The sequence below is a fragment of the Delphinus delphis genome, chromosome 3 (assembly GCF_949987515.2).
Source record: "Delphinus delphis chromosome 3, mDelDel1.2, whole genome shotgun sequence".
NCBI lineage: Eukaryota > Metazoa > Chordata > Mammalia > Artiodactyla > Delphinidae > Delphinus > Delphinus delphis.
In genome coordinates, this window is record NC_082685.1 from 24,741,023 (window position 1) to 24,763,314 (window position 22,292).

At 44.6% G+C, this 22,292-nt stretch overlaps 1 protein-coding gene across 1 annotated transcript; it reads right to left on the reverse strand.

The window, feature by feature from the left end:
* Nucleotides 1-3,249: 3,249 nt before the first annotated feature.
* BNIP1 (BCL2 interacting protein 1) lies at nt 3,250-22,236 on the reverse strand. Its single transcript, XM_060008377.1, has 6 exons — nt 22,146-22,236; nt 19,321-19,413; nt 15,036-15,127; nt 11,755-11,856; nt 10,831-10,949; nt 3,250-3,889 (listed from the first exon to the last, which is right to left on the reverse strand). The coding sequence occupies exons 1-6, from the start codon at nt 22,227-22,229 to the stop codon at nt 3,693-3,695; spliced, it is 687 nt and encodes a 228-aa protein (XP_059864360.1). The 5' UTR covers nt 22,230-22,236; the 3' UTR covers nt 3,250-3,692.
* Between the last annotated feature and the right edge of the window lie 56 nt (nt 22,237-22,292).

Consider the following 22,292-nt stretch of genomic DNA (forward strand, 5'->3'; position numbering starts at 1 on the left):
TTATTTTATTGAAGTTGATTTACAGTGTTAATTTCTGCTGTACAAAAAGTAATTCAGTTATACATATATATATTCTTTTTCATGTTCTAACTTTGAAACTCTTGATGATGGTCCTTTAGATGATGGTGACAGCTCTGGGGACACGGATAGATCAGCTTGCCTTTGAGAATATGTAAAGCTGGAGAGGGAAGAAGATCACTGGCCATCGATGATTGAACTCATGATCGATAGACTGAATCTCCATCCCCTTTCCCCTCCCTGGAGGTTGGGAGGTAGGACTGTAAGTTCCAATCCACTAATCATGTGGTTGATTCCCCTGGCAACCAACTCCCATCCTCTGTGCTTTCCAAAATTCTCCTCCTGAACATAACAAAGGACAAATCTATCCCTCCTTTATCGTAGGAAATTCCAATGGTTTTAGGACCTCTGTGCCAGGAACACAACGAAGACCAAATATATATTTCTTATTATGAATCACAATATCACAGATGCTCCCACCGTAGTCCTTTGCTCTAGCTGGTCCCTGTGTGGAACCCTATTCCCTCCGCCGTCCACTCTGCTCAAATCTTGCCTGTCAGTGTGGCCAACTGTGACCTCCCAACTTAACACTGCAAACCTGCCCTCCCCCCATTCCAAATCTTCATTAGCTGGGGCCACATTTCCCAAAACACTTATTTTCTAACATAATGAATGACTTATTTAGTATGTTAATTTTTAAATTGAAGTATATTCAAGTATTATTGATTAATAATAGTAGTTTCATGTATACAGCATAGTGATTCAGTATTTTTGCAGATCATACTCCATTTTAAGTTATTACAAGATAATGGCTATAATTTTCTGTGCTATACAATATATCCTGTTGTTTATCTATTTTACACATAGTAGTCTGTATCTGTTAATCCCATACCCCTAATTTGTCCCTCCTCCCTTCCCACTCCACTTTGGTAACCACAAGTTTGTTTTCTAGGCCATTAATTATCATCTGCCCACCCTCCCCCCACGTACTACAAGTTCCAGGACGGCAGGGAATCTTTGTTTTGTTCACTGAGTATCCTTAACATAGTGCCTGGCACAAAGTAGGTGTTCAGTAAATACTTGAATGAATGAGCCCTTGAAGACTGTTCTAATACTTTTAATTCCTTGACTGTCGGCTAAGCAAAATGGAGAATAGAAGCTTGCCTTACTGCTTAACAGTGAAAATTAAGGTGATTCATGAAATGTCTTCCAAAAACTATACAGGTAAACTTTGTACATTTGCGTGTTTTTAAAATATCTGGTATCTTTTAAAAAAGAAAAAATCCATGAGAGCATTTCATGCGGACGGATGGAAATAGTCTACACATAGCAAGACCACAGAGCAAATGTGAGTACTGCCCCCTCCTGGTTGAACATGGAGGTGTGGCTTTCTGCACCACCAGCCCCACTGGGGACGATTTACGGACCTGGTGGGGTTGCGAGATATGCTATCGATGACATTTCAAAATGGGTCACATTCAACCCTATTTTCAGACGGAGGCAAGGAAAAGAGGAATAAAGTGTCAAAAGGAGAATTTCTAGGGAGTACAGAGCCCACACATTTCCATACTGTGAGGAGGATGTTGACAATTAGTGGAAAGTAGTAAAGAAAAATGTTAAGCAAGAAAATCCTAACATGATCACATCCATCTGCTGCACTTACAGCTGGAATCTGAGTGGGAATTTCCCATCTGTGCTTTAGTCTCAGCTTTAATTTGACTATAAATAAGACACACACATACACAACTTGCACTGAGTGCCTTTTGGGGCCAGAAGTTGTTTAAGGATGAGATATATATATATATATATATATATATATATATATATATATATATATATATATATATATATATATAAACTGTGTATACTTTAACTCAGAACCTACTCATTAAACTAGTCAGTCTGAGGTGTGCAGCCAGTCTCTTCTAACTTGGTCCCAGGACGATGTGACACTTCATAACTGAGGCCTTAACTGTTGACATCCTCTGCTCAAACAGATCTAAACAGAACTTCTGATGCCCAGGCCAGCTTTCCCTGGAGAACCTGGCTGTTTGCTTCAGGAAACCTTGGGGCCCAGAGGCCTGAAGGTGGCTGGATTTGGGAAGCCCATGGCTCAGACAGAAGCTGCACTTGCTACTTTACATTCTTGTGTGATTCTCAAATGGACCCTACAAGCATCTATATGGACTATCACCCCCACTTTACAGGGGGGGAAGTTGAAGCTTAGTGACATAAGGTAACTTGCCCAGGGTCATGTGGTTCCTTAGTGGCAGAGCCAAGACTCAAAACCAAGTCTTTGAAGCAACATTCAAATCCACATGTTCTTTTCACTTTCCCCTCTGCCCCCACATTACCGTCCCAGGGCTTCTGGGGCTATAAATAGTGGGGGAGGCTGGGATTTTGTGTGCGAGGTCAGCCAGGCCTTTAGCACAAGGAGACACTAACATCTCCCAGCCTGGCCTAGCCTGGGCCCTGCTATCCCCCCAGGCCTCAACAGAACTCAGGCCCAGACAGGCCCCAGCTTATCACTCTCTTGGTTATATTTAGCTCTGGACCTCAAAGAGAAAGGTGTGGGCCAGCCCCTGAGACAGTGCACACCCCCAGGCCAGGCCAGGCCACTGTGCGTAGAAAGAGGGTGTCTGCCTCATCCTCTTCAGACACTGGTGTGAGCCTCCTCCAGGGGGGGCTGGGTGCACCCTCCTTCCTGAGAGTCTGCGGGATCTTGTTCGTCTTGCTCCTTGAGGGAGGGACCACAGCAGTGTCTGTGACACCCTGCATGTGGCTGTTGATTAATCACTCTTTGGTGAGTGAACAAATCAGTGATCCAAATTCATGTTCTAGAAATCTGGACATCAAGACAGGCACACGAATTCCCAGAGGGATACCTTAGAAAACCGAATGCATTTCATGCTGTTAAATAGTCAACTTGGGACTTCCCTGGTGGTGCAGTGGTTAAGAATCCACCTGCCAATATAGGGGACAGGGGTTCGAGCCCTGGTGCGGGAAGATTCCACATGCCGCGGAGCAACTAAGCCCGCGTGCCACAACTACTGAGCCTGTGCTCTAGAGCCCTAGAGCCACAACTACTGAAGTCACATGCCTAGAGCCCGTGCTCCGCAACAAGAGAAGCCACCGCAATGAAGAGTAGCCCCCGCTTGCCACAACTAGAGAAAGCCCGCGTGCAGCAATGAAGACCCAACACAGCCAAAAATAAATAAATACATTTTTTTAAATAAAAAAAAAATTTAGTCAACTTTATTCAAGGAATGGACGTGAGTTTCCATCCTCCTCTTTCTCCCCCTTTTCTCTTCCCTCCTCCAGATCTGGCATTAAGGCTGCAGTGGGGGAGGGGGACCCAAGAGGGGCATCCAATCCTGGAGGCCAGCCCGAGTGCCTCAAGTGGCAGCCACCCACAGTGTGGGACAGCTCTTGGAGTCCCTTTGTCTCTGCAGGTGTCCCGATGACAGGCCTCCCTCCCCTTGCTCTGTTCGCCCCTTACACGCCAGCCACCTGCAGAAGCTCCGGGAGGCGGGGCTGTGTCTCCATCGGACCTGCTGAGCGACTGGAGCAGACTGGGGGGCGTGGATCAGTCTGGTGGCCGGGGCCAGAGCTCAGGAGCGTGGCTGGATCCTGACACTGGAACTCAAAGGGCAAAAGCTGGCAGCTCTCAGATCTTACAAAAACGGAAAGAGCCGCTTTTTCACAATATAGAGAACCGTAGCAAGAAAGAGGGCGAGCGCAAGGAAAATGAGAAGCTTGTCGGTCAGCTCTCGGCGATTATATTTTGTGATGAGCTTCCGTCCCAACTGGATGGTCCCCGACATGGACTTGAATTCTTCATTTGCATCCAGGATAGTCCGTGAAGAATTAACTGAAACAAAAGAGGGAGGGAGCCTGACTAAGAAACTGTACAACACCGAATCCAAAGACTCTGCTCTGCCAGCTGGGTTCCCAGTAATTAACACTGTGCTCGGAAGCAAGTTCTGAGCCAGGGCAAAGGATGTGAACAGACGTGACGCAGAGGAGCACAGAACAAGGACAGGGCAAGGAGAGGCACTTCCCTGGGTCCCATCCAGCTCAGGGAAGGAGGAGGTTTGTTTACATACAGTCACAGGGCCATAACTAGGAGTCCTCCCAACATGGACATAACCAGGGAAAAGGGCAGAGGACGGTTCCTTTCCTCACCACCAATCTCTGCTTTCTGGAGGAGGCAGGCGCTGCTGAGAAGAACCCCCGGCCGCAAAACTAACGCGGGTGCCGTGGACAGGCACTGTGAGGTCTCTGTGGGGGCAGGGCTGGGGGCAGGACTTGCCGCCTGTGAGGTGCACCCGCCAGGACGCCTGGTGGTCAGATCTGCTCTTTGTGGGATCGTGAAGGGGCAGGGATGTCCTGGGTCCTGCCACATGCCCTCACACATGCCTGTCCTGCAGTCCTGGGACACTGGCTGTAGCTTTAAACACGTGACACCTGTGCTCCAGCCCCTGTGTGAAACCTACAAGGAGGCACGTGTCCCTTAAGGCTCGTTGTGCCCACATGTCAAACTAACTGGAGTGTGGGTTCCTGGACCTGACACTTGAGGAAGAAGGTTTCCCTGGCAAGATTCCTCTACAGGGCATCACCAGAACAGCCACAGAATGAAACATGTTGTCGGGTGAGAAGGTGAGGCATGAAGGACAACATGTGAAATGTTTCCATTTCTGTAAGAAAGGGATAGGTAACATTTAATTTGCTTGTACTCTGCATGCTGGAGGGTCTCAGAAGGCTATGAAAGAAACTGGTAACAGTGCGCCCCTCTGGCAGCAGACCTGGAAGTCAGGGGCAGGGGGAGGTGAGAAGGGAGAGCCGTCTTTCTGTTTCCCTCCTGTACTGTCCAGGGCTGTGCAGCCCGGAACGACAGCCACTAGACACATGTGACACCTGAGTGTGTAAAATGTGTCCAATCCAAATATCCATGTCTCTGTGGGTAAAATACCTACACGATTTCAGAGCTCTAGTGTGGAAAGAAAAAAAAGGAATGTTAAATATCTCAATAATTTTCACTATGAATTATATATTGAAATGGTTAAATATATGATTACAATTAATTTCATATGTTTGTTTTTACTTTTTTTAATGTGTCTAATGAAAAATTTTAAGTGGATGTATGTGGCTCCCATTATGTTTCCATGGGACAGTGTTGGCCTGGAGGTTTTTTCCTTAACCACGTAATTTATATTACCTTTTCACAAAATTACAAGTTAATTAACAAATAAAAGAAATTACCAGAGGAAACAGAGTAGCGTTTTGAAAAACACAGATTAGAGAAGAGCTAAAACCGATCCTTCTCAAACTCTTCCAAAAATTGCAGAGGGAGAAACACTCCCAAATTCATTCTACGAAGCCACCATCACCCTGATACCAAAACCAGAAAAGGATATCACAAAAAGAGAAAATTATAGACCAATATCACTGTTAAACATAGATACAAAACTCCTGAACAAAATACTAGCAAACAGAATCCAACAGCACATTAAAAGGATCATACACCATGATCAAGTGGGATTTATCCCAGGGATGCAAAGATTCTTCAATATACGCAAATCAATCAATGTGATACACCTCACTAACAAATTAAGGAATAAAAACCATATGATCATCTCAAGAGATGCAGAAAAAGCTTTTGACAAAATTCAACACCCATTTATGATAAAAACTCTCCAGAAAATGGGCACAGAGGGAATCTACCTCAACATAATAAAGGCCATATATGACAAATCCACAGCAAGCATCATACTCAGTGGTGAAAAACTGAAAGCATTTCCTCTAAGATCAGGAAAAAGACAAGGATGTCCACTCTCACCACTCTTATTCAACATAGTTTTGGAAGTCCTAGCCACAGCAATCAGAGAAGAAAAAGAAATAAAAGGAATCCAAATCGGAAAAGGAGGATTTGGATTCCGCTGTTTGAGGATGACATGATACTATACATAGAAAATCCTAAAGATGCCACCAGAAAACTACTAGAACTAATCAATGACTTTGGTAAGGTTGCAGGATACAAAATTAATGCACAGAAATCTCTGGCATTCCTATACACCAACAACGAAAAATCAGAAAGAGAAATTAAGTAAACACTCGCATTTACCACTGCAACAAAAAGAATAGAATACCTAGGAATAAACCTGCCTAAGGAGGTGAAAGACTTGTACTCAGAAAACTATAAAACACTGATGAAAGAAATCAAAGATGACATAAACAGATGGAGAAATATACCATGTCCTTGGATTGGAAGAATCAATATTGTGAAAATGACTATACTGCCCAAAGCAATCTACAGATTCAATGCAATCCCTATCAAACTACCAATGACATTCTTCACAGAATTAGAACAAAAAATTTTACAATTTGTATGGAAACACAAAAGACCCCAAATAGCCAAAGCAACCTTGAGAAAGAAAAATGGAGTTGGAGGAATCAGGCTCCCTGACTTCAAACTATACCACAAAGCTACAGTAATCAAGACAGTATGGTACCAGTACAAAAACAGAAATATAGATCAACGGTACAGGATAGAATGACCAGAGGTAAACCCACACACATATGGGCATGTAATTTATGACAAAGGAGGCAAGAACGTACACTGGAGAAAAGACAGCCTCTTCAATTAAGTGGCGCTGGGGAAACTGGACAGCTACATGTAAAAGAATGAAATTAGAACACTACCTAACACCATACACAAAAAAAACTCCAAATGGATTAAAGACTTAAATGTAAGACCAGACACTATAAAGCTCTTAGAGAAAAACACAGGAAAAACACTCTTTGACATAAACCACAGCAAGATCTTTTTTGACGCACCTCTTAGAGTAACGGAAATAAAAACAAAGATAAACAAATGGGACTTAATTAAACTTCAAAGCTTTTGCACAGCAAAGGAGACCATAAACAAGACAAAAAGACAACATTCAGAATGGGAGAAAATATTTGCAAATGAAACAACAAAGGATTTATCGCCAAAATATACAAACAGCTCATGGGGCTCAATATCAAAAAAACAAACAATCCAGTTAAAAAATGGGCGGAAGACCTAAACAGACATTTCACCAAGGAAAACTTACAGATGGCCAAGAGGCACATGAAAAGATGCTCAACATCACTAATTATTAGAGAAATGCAACTCAAAACTACAATGGGGTATCACCTCACGTCGGTCAGAATGGCCATTATCAAAAAATCTAGAAACAATAAATGCTGGAAAGGGGGTTGTGAAAACAGAACCCTCCTGCACTGTTGGTGGGAATGTAAATTGATACAACCACTATGGAGAACAGTATGGAGGTTCCTTAAAAAACTAAAAATAGAACTACCTTATGACCCAGCAATCCCACTACTGGGCATATACCCTGAGAAAACCGTAATTCAAAAGGAGACATGTACCACAATGTTCATTGCAGCTCTATTTACAATAGCCAGGACAGGGAAGCTACAGATGTCCATCAACAGATGAATGGATAAAGAAGATGTGGCACATATATACAATGGAATATTACTCAGCCATAAAAAGAAATGAAATTGAGTTATCTGTAGTGAGGTGGATGGAGCTAGAGTCTGTCATATAGAGTGAAGTCAGAAAGAGAAAAACAAATACCGTATGCTAACGCATATATATGGAATAAAAAAAAAAAACTGGTACTGATGAACCTAGTTGCAGGGCAGGAATAAAGAGGTAAACATAGAGAATGGACTTGAGGACATGGGGTGGGAGGGGGAAGCTGGGGTGAAGTGAGAGTAGCGTCGATATATATACACTACCGAATGTAAAATAGTTGGCTGGTGGGAAGCAGCCGCACAGCACAGGGAGGTCAGCTCAGTGATTTGCGATGACCTGGAGGGGTGGGATAGGGAGGATGGGAGAGAGGCTCAAGAGGGAGGGGATATGGGCACATGTGTATGCATATGGCTGATTTGCTTTGTTGTGCAACAGAAAGTAACACAGTATTGTGAAGCAATTATACTCCAATAAAGATCTATTTAAAAAAAAAAACCACAGAGAAGGGGTAAAAACAAACACTCATGTAACAAAAATCCCTCTCAGCCCTCTTTCTCCATGCCTGCTGCCATTTTGAAAACCTAAGTAAGAACCTGTTAAGTAAAAACCTAATAGGCCTTTCTTTGTTAAACTTTCTTTACAGAGAATTTTAACCATCACAAAAGTAGACAGAATAATATCATGAAGTGCCATGTGTCAGCACCCATACACATGAACCACCAACTCCCTGGCAGTCCTGTCCCCTCACTACTCCCATTCAATTCCCCCCACCTACAATTTTACAGCAAATACCAGACATCATATCCTTAATGGGCTTTTAAAAAAAAATTGTGGTCCTAAAAGACTTTTTTTTTTTTTAAGAAGATGTTGGGGGTAGGAGTTTATTAATTAATTAATTTATTTTTGCTGTGTTGGGTCTTCGTTTTTGTGTGAGGGCTATCTCTAGTTGTGGCAAGCGGGGGCCACTCTTCATCGCGGTGCGCAGGCCTCTCACTATCGTGGCCTCTCTTGTTGCGTAGCACAGGCTCCAGACGCGCAGGCTCAGTAGTTGTGGCTCACGGGCCTAGTTGCTCTGCAGCATGTGAGATCCTCCCAGACCAGGGCTCGAACCCGTGTCCCCTGCATTAGCAGGCAGATTCCCAACCACTGTGCCACCAGGGAAGCCCCTAAAAGACTTTTGAATTTGTGAGTCATAAAGAAAGGATTAAGAACTGTATTCTTTGACTTCCCTGGTGATGTAGTGGTTAGGAATCCTCCTGCCAATGCAGGGGACACAGGTTCAAGCCCTGATCCAGGAAGATCTCACATGCCCTGCAGCAACTAAGCCCATGCACCACAGCTACTGAGCCTGCGCTCTAGAGCCCGTGGGCCACAACTACTGAGCCCAAGAGCCACAACTACTGAAGCCCGTGCGCCTAGAGCCCATGCTCCACAACAAAGAGAAGCCACCGCGACGAGAAGCCCACACATCGGAACGAAGAGTAGCCCCTGCTCGCCGCAACTAGAGAGAGCCTGGTGCATCAACGAAGACCCAACACAGCCAAAAATAAATAAGTGAAAAAAAAAAAGAACTGCATTCTTCTTTTTTCAATGGCTCTCTCTCCTACAAAATGTACCCCAAGAATGACCCTCAACACCCCAGAAACCATCAGGATCTGTGCAGCCTTCTCACCACTTAAATATATGGTCTGTTTCTGATATACGTGCTGGGTGTGGGTGTCCTGTCGCTCGCACCAGAGGCAGAAAAGTCCTCGATTCCAAGGCTAGGCCGGCTCCTCCCTCTCATGTTCTCCAAGGCCTCTCCCCAGGCTCAGGCCATGACCCCGGTGCACACTCAGAGGAGGTGACCAGCTGGTTCCGAGCCTAAACCCAGAAAATTTTCAAACACAGGGAGTGACCTTGGGGATAAGCTGCTTGCTTTCCTTTTGCTTCTGCCTGTTTTGATAGTACACTAAGAAAAAAGGAGTGGTTCAAAATTACAGATAGTTTTTAGGGGTGGTAATGGTATTGTGGTTTTGTTTTGTTTGTTTTTTGTTTCGAGAGTCTCTTATCTTTTAGAGAGACATACTGAAATATTTATATGGATGACGTCTGAGATTTGCTTCAAAGTAATCCAGATGGGAGCATAGTGAGGACAGAGTTGAAACAAGACTGACCAGGAGTTGACAACTGCTGGAGCTGGGTGATGGGTTCCTGGGACTCATGTACCAGGCTCTCTACTTTGGTCTCTGTGTAAAATCTTCCAAAAGTCTTTCAAAGAGTAAACTCTCTTCCTGTTTTCCTACACAGAGGATCCTGGGCAGGGCAGATTCTCTTCCGTGTTATAAGGGAGACATCATGGAAAAGCTGTTGGGGAGACCCAGATGGTCTGCGGAAGCTTCTTCTGTGGCCTCTGACTGCATCTTTTTTTTTTTTTTTAATTTATTTATTTATTTTTGGCTGTGTTGGGTCTTCGTTTCTGTGTGAGGGCTTTCTCTAGTTGAGGCGAGCGGGGGCCACTCTTCATCGCGGTGTGCGGGCCTCTCACTGTCGCAGCCTCTCTTGTTGTGGAGCACAGGCTCCAGACGCGCAGGCTCAGTAGTTGTGGCTCACGGGCCTAGTTGCTCCGTGGCACGTGGGATCTTCCCAGACCAGGGCTCGAACCCGTGTCCCCTGCATTGGCAGGCAGATTCTCAACCACTGCGCCACCAGGGAAGCCCTGACTGCATCTTTTAAAAGGAGCTCACAGGACTTCCCTGGCGGTCCAGTGATTAGGACTCCGTGCTTCCACTGCAGGGGGCATGGGTTCGATCCCTGGTCGGGGAATTAGGATCCCGCATGTCGCATGGTGCAGCCCAAAAATAAAGAAATAAAAGGAGCTCACAGTAAAAATAACATTGGGGAGTACAACTGTAAGCTGATGAAATGCTAGCAGACTAGCTGCCAGCCAATAACTGATCATCTCTCTGCCTGGCCAGGGGGGTCCCCAGAGCCCTAGATGAGAAACGGACTCCCAGGCCCATCCTCCAGCCTTGCTGCACCCACTCTCCAGGAGAGAGCCCCTGGGAGTGCTTCTGCACATTTTGATGGGGTTGCGTGGATCTTGTAGTACAACTATAAAAACCGAAAAGGGAAATGAGAGCGGCGTATCCCACTCTGGGTAAGACCAGGCTGTCAAAGAAGTGAGAAGCCACACAGATCAGTAAGCTTGGGGGCGGACGGGGGCAGAGGTGGAGGAGCCCGGGGGCAAGGGCTCTGGAGCCCGTATCTCTGGGAGCAGCTTCCCACTGCAGGCCCGGCTTTACCCAGCGTCTGCATGGCTTCCTCGCTCTGCTGGACCTGCTGGGACATCATCCTGCTGATCCCCATGAGGCTCTCTGTGATAGCACTGGACGTCTGGGCCAGGCTCTCTTTGGCGGTTTTCCTAGAAGTCCAGAGTGGGAGGAGGAATGTCAACAAAAGCCCGGCTGCAGGAAAGCCCCAGATTCAAATGAGATCCCATTTTTTAATCTATCGAATTAGTACGTATTTTTACATGATTATAGTCAGTGGTGACAAAGGCGTGCAGAGAGCATGCTCTTGAAGACTGCTGATTAGGAACATAAACGGGTGCTACCTTCTGAAAGCCATCTGGCGATATGTGTTAGGAGCCTTAGAAATGCTCACGCCTTTGAACCAATAATCTCATCTGGGAATCTCTCCAAAGGAAACATCCAGAATGTGGACAAAGCCTTATGTACTGACATGTGCCCTGGTGTGTTATTTATAATACTGACAAACTAGAAATATAAACACACACAAACAGGGGATTAGTTAATATAAGGGAATACTATGTACTATTAACATTTTGTTTAAAGAGCTTTTTAAAAAAAATGTAAGTCTGTGCAACGATACTAAGTGAAGGGGGGTAGGAGACTAAATTTTATGCATGGTATGATATTGACTTTATAAAAAATATGGAAGAAAAAATAATGAGAGGAGGCAATATATCAAAATGTTTGTGAGTAGTACAATTATGACTTACTTTCAGTTTGTTACTCATATTTTTATTTTACTAATTTACTACAAATAAGAATATATTTCTTTCATACTTAAAAAAAATATTACTTATAAAATTAAATACTAATTTTATGCTGAAAACAAGAAGGGGTTCCCCACAGTGGGTTTTGCACCTTGCCGACTGCTCTTTATTCTGTCACCAGAACCCAGAAAGACAAAAAGACAGGTACCTTTGCCTGAAGAGGTCTCCTCCCTGGAGAAGTTCTGCTTTCTCTAGGTTGTCAATAGCAATTTTGCAAGTGAGATTTGCCTTCCTCCATGAGGTCTGATTGCTGGAATTAGAAGGGTCATGTGTGAGTTTCTGTTGATGCCACCAGGCTGTCAGTTCAATTCACAGCAGGTCTTCCTTCCAGCCAGGGAGTAAGGAAGGCCACCCGAGTTTGGCCCAGGGTCCATCCCCACCCCCCCACCACTTCCTCCACTTGGTTGCCCCAGCAGCTGCTCCAGCTCAGGCCCCAACACCTCTTGTCTGGATCCTGGAGGCTGTCTCTGAGTTGTTTTCCTACTGCCCATTAACTGTCCCTCTCCCCCCAGGACAGCCACAGGGAGCAACCTGGCCATAGCATGCCTCTGTTTACAGCCCACAATGGCTCCAGACTTCAGGGTAACATCCAAACTTCCCAGCGGGGCACACAAGGCCCGTTCAAAGTTCTCTCTTACACATTACTGCCTTGCCTTGTGTGCGGCTTGGTTCTGTTCCTCGAGAACCATGACTCGCTCATCTTTGTATAACCAGTACCCAGAACAACAGTTATTGGCCCATTACCTGCTCAATCAATATGTGTAATAGGAAGTAGAAAAATCATTATAAGACAGTCTTCTTCAGTATTTCTTCAAGATTTGCTGTTCTTTACATACCACAGACCAACCATGGACAACACAAACACACTGTATTAGAAGAGTCCAGTCTGACATGATTTATTTACATTTTTTACCTGATCTCCTTGCGAGAAACAACTCAAATTTGGTGAACAGTTCCCTGGAGTTCGAGTGGGGTCTTTTTCTATTTAATATTTTATTGAAGTTGATATATAATATTGATATAGTTGATAATATAATGTGTTAATTTCTGCTGAATAGCAAAGTGACTCAGTTATATATATTTTTTCATATTCTTTTCTATTATGGTTTATCACAGGATATTGAATATAGTCCACTGTGCTATACAGTAGGCCCTTGTTGTTTATCCATCTTATACATACTAGTTTGCATCTACTAATCCCAAACTCCCAGTCCTTCCCTCCCCTACTCCCCCTTGGCAACCACAAGTCTGTTCTCTCTGTCTGTCTGTCTATCTGTTTCATAGATACATTCATTTGTGTCGTATTTTAGATTCCACTTATAAGTGATATCATATGGTATTTGTCCTTCTCTTTCTGACTTACTCTGCTTAGTAAGATAATCTCTAGGTTTGTTGCAAATGGCATTATTTCATTCTTTTTTATGGCTGAGTAATATTCCATTGTATATATGTACCATATCTTCTTTATCCATTCATCTATCGATGGACATTTAGGTTGTTTCCATGTCTTGGCTATTGTGAATAGTGCTGCTATGAACATAGGGACGCATGTATCTGTTTGAATTATAGTTTTCTCTGGGTATATGCCCAGAAGTGGGATTGCTGGATCATATGGTAAGTCTATTTTTAGTTTTCTGAGGAACCTCCATACTGTTTTCCATAGTGGCTGTACCAGTTTACATTAGAGTGAGGTCTTTGTTTGATGGACTATAAAAAAGTTAACTGGGCTCCTCAGAGAATCAAACTCATGCACTAGAACTCTTACGCAGCTGGCTCAAATCAATTGTGCTAACCCCCGGAATATTTAAAGAGGCAAATGAGAGTACACGAACTGATAGGGTGGTTTTGAATAGCACCTCTATGTTGAAAGTGTTCAAATGAGCTCTCTGATGCCTGACCAGCATCTGCTATGCCGTCTCACATCTGATACTTTAAAAGAATCAATTACATTTTCAACTGTTTACAAGGGAGTTCTGCTGGGCCCTGCAATGCAGAGATAAATGAACAACAGTCCTTGCCCTGAGGGACTCACATTTACTGGGGAGAAAGACAAGCAAAAATATTTACTGTATAGTGTGACAAGCACGATAACCCAGGTAAGCACAAGTACTGTTTCAACACAAAATCGCCAAAGTATTAATTTACTGCTTTCTCTCCTCTACCCTGGAATTGCACATCCTGAATGGTCACTCGCAACTTTAAACCCATGCTAAGGTGGTTTTGCTGGTGTAACTTGCTAGATTTTACACAAGGGTCCTCTTTACTCAATGTTTATAATCTGAGTCCCCATGGTGGCCTAGGGAAAGGAAAGCCATCATGACACAAAGTCTCACTGGTCCCCACTCACACATCCCTCCCTCCACACAGGAGCCTCTACCACGCCCATGTCTTTGTCAGTCCCTATCCTCCTGACGGCTGGGCATTATAAACAGAGCTGCTGTCAGCAAGGATGTTGCTGGAGAATTACTCAAATCAGAAGCAAAGCCATAGACAAATACAGATGTGACAGTTAGTCCAATTAACAAGGATGAAGAGAAAACCTACAAGGATGGTGACATTGATAGGGACTTCAAAAGAGAAGGATATGGCTACCAAGGGCTTGGAAAAGTTGATGGGGCCCTCAAATATTTTTGCAATAACAACCCTCTTTTTGATTGTGGTGCAAACATCAAATGTGAAGGGTCAGGTACCGTTTCATGCTATCAGACAATTTTGTTGGATAAGTCCCCCAATTTCAATACCAAGAAATAGCACATACCTTCAGTTATATAATCAAGGATTAGCATATAGCTGCAATGAAAACCTCAATTTTATTTAACATAAGCTTATTTACATTTTTTTTTTTCATTTTTTAAGATAAAGTCCCATTCAAAACTTTCTACATTTTGGTCCGTCTTAAGTAGGTTCACTTTCAATGGACTTTTTAAGATATCAATTCTCTTTAGATTAAAAAGGACCTTGTATTACTGGGACTTCCCTGGTGGTCCAGTGGTTAAGACTCCCTGCTCCCAATGCAGGGGAACCGGGCTCAATCCCCTGGTCAGGGAACTAGAGCTCACCTGCCGCAACTAAAGATCCTGCACGCACCAACAAAGATCCCGCGTGCTGCAACGAAGACCTGGTGCAGCCAAATAAATAAATATTTAAAAAAAAAAAAAAAGGACCTTGTATTACAAAAGCAACCATTTTTTTGCTTTTTAAAAAATATAAAATACAGTATAATGTTAAATACGCTTTTGTAAACTACACACAGTCTCACTTACCCAACAGCCCCTGCTTGCCCCCCAGCTTTGAGAATTACATCCGGTCTGTGTATAAATGGCACAATTGAGTCATTAAGCTAGGTTTATTAGGCAAACCCTGGCACAAGCCTCACAGGCAGCAAGCAACCCAGCCAAGGCCACTAGCAGGAGGCCAGGCTCTACCTACCTGAGCATCTGCTTTTTGTGATTCTCCACTTCCTGGAGCAGAACTTGCTTCTCCGACTCTTTGTCTTGCTCTTTAGCCGACTGCTCAAGCTCCTGTGGGGGGAAAACAGCTCTAAATTAAAATGACTTTAAAAGCTAATACAAAACTGGAGAGCACTTCTATTATGCAACAGCACTTGAAAACCCTCCTAGGGACTTCCCTGGTGGTCCAGTGGTTAAGAATCTGCCTTCCAGGGCTTCCCTGGTGGCGCAGTGGTTGAGAGTCCACCTGCCGATGCAGAGGACAAGGGTTCGTGCCCGGGTCCGGGAAGATCCCACATGCCGTGGAGCGGCTTGGCCCGTGTGCCATGGCCGCTGAGCCTGAGCGTCTGGAGCCTGTGCTCCGCAACGGGTGAGGCCACAACAGTGAGAGGCCCGCACACCGTAAAAAAAAAAAAAAGAATCTGCCTTCCAATGCAGGGGACGCGGGTTTGATCCCTGGTCGGGGAACTAAGATCCCACATGCCACGGGGCAACTAAGCCCGCATGCTCTAGAGCCCGCGCGACACAACTAGAGAGCCCATGTGCTGCAACTACTGAGCCCATGCCCCACAACTAGAGAGAAGCCCACATGCCTCAACTACTAAGCCCGCAAACTCTGGAGCCTGCAGACCGCAATGAAGGGCCCACGTGCTGCAACGAGAGATCCCACATGCCACAACTAAGACCTGATGCAGCCAAATAAATAAATATTAGAAAAAAGAAAACCCTCCTAGAACGGAAGACTTAGGAATGCCAGTTCACATACAATAAACATCCTTTTACATAGATAGCTCAGTCTGCAGGAAGTAAGGAGCATCCCCAGGACCACAAAACAAGAAGGGAACTAAGAGCCAGAGCGGTCTTCCTGTGAGGGATGTGAGGCTGCCCTGGAGCAGGAGATACGCTTCTCTAATCTAGGGCATGCCTGAAAAGAGAAGGAAAAAAATACAACTATATAGGAGCCTACTGATTCCACTCTGAAATATGATGGAAATACCACTACTGTTGCTTCATGCTTACTCTCAATCTCTGTACATATTTCATTTTAGACTGGCGGCAAAGAGGGTTTTAAAGTCCATGTGGGGGGACTTCCCTGGTGGCACAGCGGTTAAGACTCCACGCTCCCAATGCAGGGGGCCCAGGTTCAATCTCTGGCCAGGGAACTAGACCCTACACGCGTGCCACAACTAAGAGTTCACATGCCACAACTAAGGAGCCGGCGAGCAGCAACTAAGGAACCCACCTGCCACAACTAAAGAGCCCACCTGCTGCAACGAAGACGCAGCACAACCAAATAAATAAATATTTTTAAAAAAACAGAAAAAAGTAAAGTCCATGTGGGGACAGAAAATGAAGCCTTGGCCATTTGAGGCCAGGAATTGGAATGGAGAACACCACAAAGCCAGGACCACAAAGGGATACACCCTCAGTGAAAAGGTGAACTAGGAAAATATCTGTCAACCAGCACAGAGAAAATGTGGAAGCTTGTCCTTTTTTGCTGTGGGGTCTGGCTAGAGGGATACAAAATACCTTCCCTGAGAATATATAACCATGGAGCTACCCTCACACTGATCTAGGATTCAAATTCATACTCCCTGAGTGGTTTCAGAAACTCCACGAGGAGAAATGAACACAAAAGTGCTCCCAGACTTGTGCTAATCCTAGGAGACCTGGCAAAAGCAAATGCAAAAACCTTTGAAGAGACTTGCCTTCAACTCAGGCCACACAAAAGTCCCACCAGGAAGGGCTTCTGAAGAGGAGTACTCAGAGCCCAAAATAACCAAACACCAGGACCCAACCGTCCACCACAGTGAGGGACAGCAGACCTAACAACCAGCTGTCTGAGACCCCCAAGAACTTCAGATGATGGCACTATCAGACAGACTATAATTAAAGATGTCAATATACCTTGAGTCTCATGTCATTTTTTTTTTTTTTTTTTTTTTGCGGTACGCGGGCCTCTCACTGCTGTGGCCCCTCCCGCTGCAGAGCGCAGGCCCTGGACGCGCAGGCTCAGCGGCCATGGCTCATGGGCCCAGCCGCTCCGCGGCATGTGGGATCCTCCTGGATCGGGGCTCGAACCCGCGTCCCCTGCATCGGCAGGCGGACTCTCAACCACTGCGCCACCAGGGAAGCCCTCATGTCATTATTTTTTTAACTGAAGTATAGTTGATTTACAATATTGTGTTAGTTTCAGGTATATAGCAAAGTGATTCAGATATATATATATATATTCCAATTCTTTTCCATTATAGGTTATTATAAGATTTGAATATAGTTCCCTGTGCTGTACAGTAAATCCTTGTTGTTTAACTATTTTCTATATAGTGCTGTGTATCTGTTAATCCCAAACTCCTAATTTAGCCCTCCACCACCCTTTCCCCTTTGTTAACCACGAGTTTGTTTTCTATGTCTGTGAGTCTATTTCTGTTTTTGTAAATAAGCTCATTTGTATTATTCTTTAGATTCCACGTGTAAGTGATATCATATGATATTTGTCCTTCCCTGTCTGGTCATGTCATACTTTTGGCTTTCAAATTAAAACAAGTTCCAGTTTTAATCAAGCTATTGATGCAAAAACATAAACTATTAGCTCATTTATATACTAATTTATTTATTTATATGCTTGTTTATACATTAATAAATGTTTGGAGATGCAGATTAAAACTGGGATGGAGTCAATATTCATTGACCATGTGCAAAATTATTAGGGCCTTACTAGGTGCCAGGGGTAGACTGGTGCTTGAAGAGCTGATGATTGGGAGGGAGGGACATAACAAATGTGTAAATGTACTGAGGTTATCTTACTTAGTGAAGGACATAAACACTGGGTGAGCACACAGAAACTTAAACAGAAAGAACAAGGAAATACTTATACTTAAGGTGGTGAGTGTGGTTGGAGAGCTGAAGTCATATGAGTTGAAAAAAGGTCTTTCATGGAATAAATTTGCTTTAAAAAGCAAAAAAACAGTCCAAATAAATGCCCTTTGACAGAGAACAGGCCAAAAATAAATTATGGCTATAAAAAAAGAATGAGGAAGCTTCCCAATACTGACATGGAAAGATTTCCAATACATATTAAGTTTAAAAATGGTACTAAAATACCACTTTTAATATGCTACCTTTTAGATGAGAAATGGGAAAGAAATAAGAAAACATTTGTCTTTTTTAGTATCTGAGTAGAGAAACTATGGAAAGATACATAAGTAACATATAAGAGTGGTTACCTATTTGGAGGAGGGGAACAGAGAACAAATAAGGAGACACACTTAAGATTTTCACTGCACTTTTTCCTGCCTGCCAATATTTACACACATATACACATATATAAAAAACATGTGAAAGTAACAGGCTTTCTAAATTAAAAAATTAAAATGATTAAATCAGCACTAGAGATGGAGGTGGAAAGAGATCAGCCAGGTTCAGTGACATTGCTGAAATCTTCAAGTGAACTCCTTTGACAAAAACTGCATATTGCCAAAATTGCCCTTGAAAATCCCTTAGGAAGCAACGCACAGGACACAGACATCCTGTTTTTCAGGGTCCAAACTGCCAGTTTTTCTATCATCTTTGGAACAGACTGTCTTCTTCTGGTAAGCAAAAACAGGGTTATTGGCTGGCATTTGGGGCCATGTCATAAAGAGAGCACAAGTCTTTAAATCCAAGAACCATATGCAGTGAGACCAGGTGCCCCAAGACCCAGACAGGAATGGCCAGCTCCATGCCACTCATCTTACCCTCACTCAGGGCACAGCACAGAAACACCTATGCTATTCAGACTGCTACTTTTCTCATTCTATTGTTTTTGGAGACAGCACATATACCCTAGTCGAATTCAGGACTGTTACATATGCATATGATGTGATTGGAGACTACAGAAACAGAGAGGAAGAGGCTGGGCAAAGTGACAGCACGGAAAAAAAAAACCAGGGGACACTGCTAATGGATTGAGGTGGATGGGTTGGAGAGAGTGGTAGAGAAAAGAAAGTAATGCAAGTGACCTCAGAGTTTTCAAGTTGAAAAATTCCCAGGACAATGGTGTCCCTACTATCTACCTGTAACATAGCTGGCAGTGTGCATTCAGAAGTCCCTCATCTCTACCTGGATAGCAGGTTAGTACAGTTACCTCCACTGTCTAAACGTTTACTACTCCCATCTGAACATTTACTGAAGGACCTGGACAGCTCTCGAGCAGAAGTTAGTCCCAGTTCCAAGCCCCATTCATCGTTACCCAGTTTCAGCATCCCAGCTCTGCAGACACTCACCTGTATTCTGTGCCGCAACTGTTGAAACTTCTCTTTCACTTTAGTATTCAGTTCGGTAAGTGCACTTAATGGCCCTGAACAATCTCCAATATCCTAGGAGACATTGAAGAGATGAAGAGGTCTTTCTCAAGACAATGCAATGAAATGACACCAGCTGTACAGTGAGAGAGTTGGCTTACAGCACAACTAAGTTTGGCCTACTGACTGTAATTCATCCTGATCTTTGCTGTTTACCTCTGCAACACAAGCAAAAACATTATAATTTACATTTTCTCATCCCTCTTTAGGTTAATTCTGACCAAGCAACATAAAGGCATAGATAGAAACAAAATTGTCTTGACTTCTGAGTTCCTGAAGCTTAACAAAACGCCACCCAGCCACTATGAAAGACTTAAAGCAGCTTATACATCTGACAAGAATAAACATCCGAAAGAGATACTATAACTTTAGATCTTTCCAACTTGAAAATCAGGATGCTAAATTCCTGGCCTCATATGCCAAGATTAACTTCTCAATCTAATTTTACAAACCATCTATTATAAATCACACTGTTTATAAACATGTTTGAAGGTAGATTTAGAATTTGTTTCTGGACATTCAAAATTACCGGAGCCAGGTTTTTTGTCTTTGTTTTTTGGGGTTTTTTTGCAAAAGGGCAGAGCTGGTTTTATTCAACAGTCTCATTACAAAAATAACCAAAATGTATGCAGCAGCGGAATTAGGAAGGACCCTACCTGACTTCTGCAAGAGTGGGCAGCCCCCTTTTCCCCACAGCCCTGCAGGGGCAGTCAGCTAGCGCAGAGAGCCTCAGGGCAAGATAGCGGGCAGAGCTCTGCATGGGGGCCTGGCCTTGGCTAGTACTGTCCACTCTGAGCACTTCCATCCTCCCCGCCATTGTAAACACCATGCTCAGGTCAGGTCTCCCAATGCTGGGCATCAACCCTGCCCCGCTGTTAGGTCCTCAACAGGACAAACTATCCTGGAAACTTCCTTCCATCCAGCCAGCCAGGAAGGTAGCAAATAAGGGGTGACAACTCGAGGAAGGATGGGCCACCCCAGCATGGTTGGGGGCACTGCTCTCCCCCAACACTCCTAGGTGGGCTGTCCCTGGGCTGAAACAGTTCCCAAAGAGGCCATGGCGGCTCCCCAAGGCTGAAGGGAGTTGAGGCTGTGGTGGGCCCAGAGGGGAGCACTGGATTTCATTCCTAAGACCCTAGAGGCCCGGGGAGGGGAGCCCTGGGAGGCTCAGGCGTGCTCCATGGGGCCGGGGCCACCGGCGTGGGAGTGGGCAGGGGCTGCAGCCCGCAGGGGGCCAGCACTGGGCTCTGGGGATGCCGGCAGAGGGCCTGAGAGGCCGTCAGTGGAGTCTGTGTTGAGGTCCAGCCTCCAGTAAGCTTCACACAGAGGCAGACCATTAGCTTCGCAAAGACTTGAGCTAGACAAGTAATACTCCTCCTCCAGCTCGTAGAGGTCTATGGAGACCTCATCCCAGGGCCAGGTTTTAAAGCAGGCCCTAGAGCCAGATTATGTGGATTCAAATTCTGGTTGTAGCAGTTTATTAGCTGTGTAACCTTGAAAGTTAGAGTCCTCTGTGCCTCAGTTTCCTCATCACAACATACCCACTTCACAGACCAGGTACCTATGTAAAGGGCTTAGCAGAGGAGCTGGAACACAGTAAGAGTAGGCTAAATCTAGCTATCATCAATTGCTCTCATCATGAGAATGCAAATGTTGGAAAGTGCAAAAGGGCGCTTAAGCAATTTAGATTATGTGAAAAGGCAATTTCATCTGTTCTGAATCTTAAATTTATTTTTCTAGAATTGGTCCAGATGTTTTGTAGTTTACACATGGGAAATGTGAAGTTCAAGACGTTTAAATGTTTGCATCAAGTTGCCTCACTTGTTCTCTGGATTACTCGTTAAATCACAGTCCTTGCAACATATAATAAGCTATTAATTTGGTTTATTTTGCATCTGATTTCCGTGGGTAGCCTTACTTTCCTTCACCTTTTACGACAGCTAGTTGCAAACTCTGAGTCTACATAGAATGTTTAGTAACATTTGTTGGAAATGGAAACGATCTGCCTAAAAGGAAGGTTTTAAACTTTTGGTTTCTTTTTGCTAAACTCAAGGAACCATTTCTACATTCCTAACTCTTGCCTATGCCAATTGGTTTACTGCAATACTACCTTCTACCCTTAAAATTGGCTTAAGGCAAAGGACCTCAATTACCCCATCTGTTAAAGGAAAGAGTAGACTCTTAAGTCTTTTCTACAGACTGACTTTCCCTGTCCGGGTCCCAGTTTTGCCAGTATCTGCTTTCTGATCCAGGCAGACTCGATTTCCTCATTTACAACAATCTCAACTACGGTCCAGGTGACGTTCGTTTCACGTAACGAACGGTGCCTCCCATGCCAGGTGGCCTTTGGTGCCACGGGGCATCGGACCCAGGGAGCTGGCCAGCAGGGGGCGAGGCTAATGGCTTCCAGGACGCTACCAAAGGATGGAGAGGACGGTGCCAGAAGGCGGGGCCAAGCAGGATGACAGGTAAGCTTTGAGGCTGTCGTGGGGGCGAGGCGACGGCCAGAGGTGTGTAGGGGAGGGACCACAAAGGGGAAGGCTGGTCGGGGCTGAGGTGGAGGGGGCGTCCCGGAAGAGGGCGAGCCAACGGCAGCCAGATGGAGTATCAAGGCCAACGGTCAAGGGGACGAAGGGGACGGGACCAAGGGGGAAAAGCTCGGGAGTGAGACCGCCGAGCTCACAGAAGGCCAGTGGAGCTTGGGTTTAGGGCTACTGGACCCCGGCGGGGGTCCGGGGCATTAGTACCTGGATAAGCGCCTTCACCTCCAGGTCGAATTTGACAATCTCTTGGTTACAGATCCTGACGTGGACGTCTTGGGGAAACGCCATGTTGGGAAAGCCGGCTACGGGCTGCCGCGGTGCCCAAATTCCAACGCGTTTTTGCACCGGCTT